The sequence below is a fragment of the Elephantulus edwardii genome, unplaced genomic scaffold (assembly GCF_000299155.1).
Source record: "Elephantulus edwardii isolate Elephantulus edwardi_28Jun2011 unplaced genomic scaffold, EleEdw1.0 scaffold00554, whole genome shotgun sequence".
NCBI classification, from domain to species: Eukaryota; Metazoa; Chordata; class Mammalia; order Macroscelidea; family Macroscelididae; genus Elephantulus; species Elephantulus edwardii.
Genome location: NW_006400304.1, coordinates 24,991 through 31,932, shown reverse-complemented (window position 1 = coordinate 31,932; position 6,942 = coordinate 24,991). Strand labels below are relative to the sequence as shown.

At 42.2% G+C, this 6,942-nt stretch overlaps 1 protein-coding gene across 1 annotated transcript in view; it reads left to right on the top strand.

Moving 5' to 3' along the window:
• Positions 1-316: 316 nt before the first annotated feature.
• LOC102844493 (zinc finger protein 18-like) overlaps positions 317-6,942 on the top strand; it is a gene marked incomplete at its 3' end in the record, with an annotated part of 28,276 nt that continues 21,650 nt past the window's right edge. The window contains exons 1-5 of the mRNA XM_006903293.1: positions 317-703; positions 1,509-1,698; positions 2,185-2,276; positions 5,493-5,577; positions 6,231-6,335. Coding sequence (XP_006903355.1) covers positions 317-703; positions 1,509-1,698; positions 2,185-2,276; positions 5,493-5,577; positions 6,231-6,335 — 859 coding nt within the window. The remainder of the gene's footprint in view (positions 704-1,508; positions 1,699-2,184; positions 2,277-5,492; positions 5,578-6,230; positions 6,336-6,942) is intronic.

The window sequence follows — 6,942 nt, the reverse complement described above, 5'->3', positions numbered from 1 at the left end:
AGTATCCAGCAAGCCCTGGACAACACTCTGGAGCACAACTCCACTCTGAGAAAATATGTGTCTACATGAGTTGGAGCTGTCTCAGTACTTCTTTTTGTCAATCCATTGGGCAGTTTCAGAGATTTTGGTTGAGTGCAAGGCTTCTTAGCAGGGCATATGAATTTGTTTCTAAAATCCTGTCATTCTCTGTGCATCACTGGAACGCCTTCCTTCCCCAGTGTCCGTATAAGAGGCTGTGTGAAGACCTGGTTTTCTCCAGAGAACTATTTCAACCAGAAGGACTTTGCTGTCGTGAAAGAACTTGAAAATCTCAATAATGCCTTTGGAGCTAAGACAGGCCCTGGTGTATGTGCCACCACTGGCAAAGGCAAAGGATCCCCCACTCCCTGGATCAGCTGCTGTCCCTCAAGGGGAATTCTCCAGCCCTGAAGCTGCCCGGCAGCTTTTCAGATGCTTTCAGTACCAGGTGTTGTCTGGGCCCCACGAGACCCTGAGGCAGCTTTGGAAGCTCTGTTTCCAGTGGCTTCAGCCAGAGCTTCACAGCAAAGAGCAGATCCTGGAGCTCCTCATGTTGGAGCAGTTCCTGACCATCCTGCCTGCGGAGATCCAGATGTGGGTGCGTGCACAGCGTCCCAGTAGTGGAGAGGAGGCTGTGACTCTAGTGGAGAGCTTGAAGGGAGAACCCCAGAGACTATGGCAGTGGGTAAGCAGAGGGTATTGGGATCTAAGTCCTACTGGTGAGTCCTTCTGCCTCATTTAGGGCTGTGTGTGCCTCTCACGTCCCTGGTTGGTACAAATGGTTTTTACTTGACTACATAACCATATTGGAAGCAGGAGTGGCATCCACTTCTGTAAATAGCTTGCCTCTGGAAACCCTATGAACCTGGAGAAAGGATGAAAGTCATGCACACACGTGTCGAGGATTTTCATTCACAGGGTTGCTATGAGTCACCTACAACTCGATGGCACTTAACAATAACAACATAACAACCATAAGTTGGTTTTTTGAACCTATCAAGTAACACCATTAAATGAAAGATCTTCTCATCTACTTCCCATGAAGATGATTTCTAAAACAACACTAAAGAGCTCCTCTGCTCATGGTGTTGCAGTGAGTTGCAATGAACCCTTCCACAGCTGCTATACTTTACCTTTGTGTGTTGGTGAGTTTCCACACTCTAGCTATTAGAAATTGATGGTACAATCTGTAGTTCCATTCTAATTTAACCCTCCAATGTTTCTGTTTGGTAAAGTTTTAATTGATACAGACTTTCCAGTTGAAACCCCTTACCAGAGGCCTGTCTTGAAGGTCTTGCAGGCCTGGTTAGTGTCAGCAGTTGGTCTGTCTGTCATATTGCCATCAATACCTGCTTACTGTGAAAATGAAGGTCACTTGTTACCTGTTCCCTAAGGACTGTCCTGTAATCTATTATAGACGTTGGACTTCACAATGATTTCACGAATTCCAACTCAGCATCCTATAGTAACTCATAATAACTTGTCTTTAGATCAGCAGCCAGGTTCTGGGACAGGAAAGTTCACCTGAGGAGATGGAGTCTGCAAGCTGCCAAATGACAGAGGCAGAGGCCAGTCTTAAAGTGGTGCCTCAGGAGCTGGGACTTCAGAATTCATCCTCAGGGCCTGAGGAGCAATTGAGCCTCATCATCAAAGAGGAAGTGGACACTGAGTTGGAATTAGGTGAGGGCCAGTTCTTATTCATGATGACCTTGGGGAAGTCTTGAAGAAAATTAGGTTCCTGTTGTCAGAGTTGAAAGTGTATTCAGATTGCAGTGCCCCTTGAAACAAGGTTGATGCACACAAGTCAGTCTGATTAGGAGATTCCATGCCTGCATTTTCAACCACATTAAATCTGCATTAGACCATTTGGATTTTGGACTTTAATAAGGAGGGGAAAGAATATGGCTGAGGGTCTTTGGGATGTTAGAGGGATTTAGACTTTGTTAGTAATAATAGTACAACTCTTGAAATTGTGGCTGGAAGTGTCAGTTCTAATTTGGCAATGTTTTTCTGTTTGTTTCCTTTATATCCTGAAGGAAGCAAGTTAGAGAAGGAGAACTTTCCTAACACCAACAAAAAAGATCCAGGAGTGGAGAACATATTTAGATCTGGGGAGTGACTAGGAATGGCCTCTAGATTCTTAAAACTTCTTTTTTCTCACTTCAGTGATGACTGCTCCCCACCTTCTTGCCACATCTGAGGAAAGGCTCCTCAGTGACCAAGACTCAGGAGGTTCACTTCTCCAAGCATCATCTCAGGTGAGTCAGTTTCTCTGTTTTTCTTCTCTTTGACCAGTTTTGAGGATTCTTGAGTAGTCACGAGGACTGAAATGAGTGCATTCTCAGAAGTGCAGTGGAAGAGAGGGCCTCATTAGGAGAACAGGAACAGTACACATGCAGAGGAACTTGAGTTTCAGTGTTTGTCTCAGGTCTTCTCGAGGTACAATGTTTTTTCTAATTGCCATTTAAATCCATTTCTCTCTAAGAATGTAAGTCCTGAACAAAGATGGAAAAGACATATGATCAGACATATTTTATCTCAAAACCACAACACTCATGTGAAAGATAAAAGGAGAAGGAAGCAAGTTAGAGAAGGAGAACTTTCCTAACACCAAGAAAAAAGATCCAGTAGTGGAGAATATATTTAGATCTGGGTCCTGTGCTGAGAACCTCACAGGCCTGGAACAGAGAGTGGCCGAGGTACATCACCCAGGAATGCCTGGCTCACACCTATTGAAGAGACAAGAACTTTTCCCCAGAGCTGACAGAGGAAAACCTTGTGGAGTTAGTGTCCTGAATTTGGACTTCTGGCTTTCTAAGGTAGGAGAGAATAAATTTCTATTCAGAAAGCCATCCACTGGTCTTTGCCTCTAGCTATGATAAGCATGTCGTAACCTGTACATTTCCTCTTGTACTTTTACATTCCCTCTCTCTTCCCTTTCTCTGCCTTTCCCCTTTCCATTCTGGATAGCTATTGATCTGATTTTTGTTGTCATAGATACTACAATTGTATATAAAGTGGAATCATCCTATATTCTTCCTTTGTTTTACATGTGATGTGTTTTCCTTTTTTTAACTATTTTCTCACTTTCTCTCTGGTTTTAAAAGATTGATAGCAGTGTACCTAGAAATTATTTATGTATCTTATGACTGAGGTTCATTCAGCTTGGATGTGAGTTTCTAGTTCTCAAGACATTTAGAAATTTTTTTTGGCCTTTATTTGTTCAACTACCTCTATTTTCCCCCATTCCCTCGTGTTTGCTGTGAGATGTAATGGACTCAACACATAAGAACAATAGATTGATGAATACCTTGAATTACAAGTGCAGTATTTCATAAAGCAGATGAAGGATCAGGAGGGATCTATAAACCTGATTCTTCCCCACCCCATTCTTGATGAGAATTTAGGTGAGGACTAAGGCTCCAAAAAATTTAACAACTTGCTGAAGGTCATTGACTTCCTCTTTTGAGTCTTTAGTTCTGCACAGCTCAGAATTCAAACTCATTGTTGTTGAGTCAGTACTGACTCCTATCTGACACTCTGGCAGGCTTTGAGAAAATGTAAATTTCATGAGTGGAGACTCCCCATCTTTGTCCTGTGGAGCCAGTTGTGTATTTGAACCACCAGAGAAGCACCATGTCTGGCTTGGCAGCACAGTTATCTACAGAGAAGGCACCAGAACTCCCTCTACTTCATTTATTGTTGTTATGAACTGTCTAGTTATAATTGATGCCTTTGAGCTGTGGTGCTGGAGAAGAGTATTGAGAATACCATGGACTGCTAGGAAAACAAACAGATTTGTCCTGGAGAGGGTTAAACCGGGTAGCTCCTTGGAGGTAAGGATTCTGAGGCTCCGTCTAACTTACTTTGGACATGTTGTGAGGAGAGACCGGTCCTTAGAGAGGGACATCATGCTTGGGAGGGTGGAGGGACAGTGCAGGAGAGGAAGGCACTCTATGAGGTGGATTGATTCAGTGACTGGGATAATTGGGATGGGAGTGTCAGAGAGAGTGCGATTGGCACAGGACAGAGCGGAGTTTAGGGCTGTTGTACATAGGGTCGCTATGAGTCGCAGGTGACTTGACGGCACATAACAACAACAACAACAACAACAGTTGGAACTGACACATAACTGACCCTTTAGTGGGTTTTTATAATTCACAAATCAAATGGGAAGAGATTGCCCTCTTTTTTTCCTACACAACAGCTATAGTTTTGAACTGTTGATCTTTGGATTGGCAGTGCAATTCCTTACCATTAAGCCATGAGAGAACTTTCCTAAAGATGTCTTGTGAGGCTACCCTATTCATGACATCTCATCCATTGTATGAGTGCCATATCCTAAACCCAGGATTCTTAAGAAATTACAGGGCTGTGTTTCACTTTCTCTGAAAACACCAGTCTTGTCTCTGGATGGAGCTTAAACACAGTCAGCTTCAATGTTGATGATTCCCTCTGTTCTGAAATTTGCACTGGCAACAAATTCCATTTAGTTTTCTTTATACTTTGGGATTTTTAGATTTCATTTTAATTATTGGGCATGTGAGTTTCTTACACTAAGTTGTTTAGAGAGTAGAAAAAGAATGTGGGAGATTGAGAAACATACTGCTAGTATGCTATACATTCAACAGGAAGAGTTTCCCTTTAAAGACATAAAACTTAAAAAAAATACACATAGAAGTTAAATCCTTTCTTTTGAATGACTTTATTATTAATAAATAAAACAATTACTGGGGTTTTTTTGGGAAAAAAAAGAAGTTAAATCTTTAAGGCTGCCTACTTAGAACTACATGGTCTTTGCCATTACTTGGTATGCATCAGAGAGCTGGACAATGACTAGGGATGATAGAAAGAATTTATTCTTTTGTGCTGGAGAAGACTATTGAATGAACCATGGACAACCAGGAGAACAAACAAGTTCCTCCTGGAGAGGATGAAGCCAGGCTGCTCCTTGGAGGCAAGGATTCTGAAGCTTCGTTTGACATACTTTGGACATGTTGTAAGGAAGGACCAGTCCTTGGAGAGGGACGTCATTCTCGAGAGGGTGGAGGGACAGTGCAGGAGAAGAAGACCCTTGATGAGATGGATTGATTCCATCACTGAGGTAATGGGGATAGGCGTGTTGGACATGGATTGATTCTGTCACTGAGGTAATGGGGATAGGCATGTCAGAGACAGTAAGATTGGCAAGGGATAGAGGAGAGTTTAGGGCTGTTGTATATAGGGTCACTATGAGTCGCAAGCAACTTGACGGCACATAACAACAACAGCAACTCAGAACTAGACATGCTGCAGTAGGGACTGTAGTTTTGTTCTTGGTTACTTCCTCCATTAATATCTTTCTCAAAGTTTCTCTTACCTCCTGGTACTTAGGCTCTTTTGGCACATTCATTCCTTTTCATGTTTCCTTTAGGCACTGTCAAGTACCTTCCTTTGGCACCATGTTTAAGGGCATGATATTGTATTTTTTCCAGGTGCAGTGGAGATACTTGGATTCTACTCAGAAGGAGCACTACTGGAACCTCATGCTGGAAAACTATGGGAAAATGGTCTCAGGAGGTGAGGGCATAGCTTACCCAGTGGTTGGAGGTGGAAGGCTAGGAATTCTTAGGCAATGTTTATATTCATTTTTAGACACAAGTTTACTCTGAAGGTCTCAGGCAGGGAAATCATTAGTAACACACTTTGGAATTAGGGTGAGGGGAAGCTAGCAGAGGTATAGCCAGAATTCTTGGAGCTCTAGTGGGTGCACTGCATACAATAACTCCTTTATCTCTATGTCAGGCCTATGAAGTGGTGACGTTGTTCCATATTGAACATGATGAAGGTATCAAGTCAAGTTAGTAGCTCCCTGTCACGGCAGTCCTAAGTGCTGGATAGAACTCAGGATAGTTGGCTTGGAGTCCATGCTCTTTTCCGCTGGACCATACTGCCTCTCTCAAATGAGGATGAACTTCAGTCATGACCCTAGCCCACCCTCATAGGTGATCTGCAGGCCCTTCTGTTTTCTTCCTAAGATTGTGCTTTTCCTCCTTTTCATTATATTTCCTAATATCTCATGAGTGCTAGTCTGATAGGCTCATGTCCTTCTCAGATGTATGTCCTGTCCAGGGCCTGTACAGTTCCTTTAATGTTATTTAGGAGACTCCTTTAAAAGACAAGCTCTCTCCATCATCATTGCTCACACAGGCTCACAAGCTAATCTCTGTCAGGCACAGCCAGTTCTAAACGGGACTCAGCTAATTCAGCAAAGTATGAAAAAGAGCCTGCAGGACTCCCCTTTCATGCCACTGAGAAGATCCCACCACTCACCTGCAAGGATGAGTGAGCTTCTATTGGTCCTGAGGCATTTCTGACCTTTCCTTGTTAAGGCTCATGTGGTGGTTGACGTGGTTACCCTTTGGCTTCTATTCCTTTGTTGTAACTAGCCAAGGATAGGTTAGCACAGTTGTAATATTGATGGTGAACCTCTTCATCAGTGTTTCTTGAGCTGTTGACACATGTAATTAACATTTGAACAATAGGTTATGTATAATTGTTGTGATTGCTTTTCTTCAGTGAATATTAAGATTGATATAGATTGAGTCAGATATCTAAGTAAAATTCCATTAAAAGTTTATATAAATGCCATCATTATCCTTAATGGAAAGATTGTTCAAAGTAGTTTTCTTTTATTCTAGTTATAATGAACAGTAACCAACTCACTCTAGGAGTACATAGTACTACATAGGACTAACATAAGGCAGAATTGATTGAACAACAGCAGAAAGTGGTCCATATTAAGAATGTAATGTCACCAAAACAAGATAAAGGTAAATAATCCAGTAGAAAAATGGGCACAGGATATGAACAGACACTTCACCAAAGAAGACATTAAAATGGCCAACAAGCACATGAAGAAATGTTCAAAATCCCTAGCTCTAA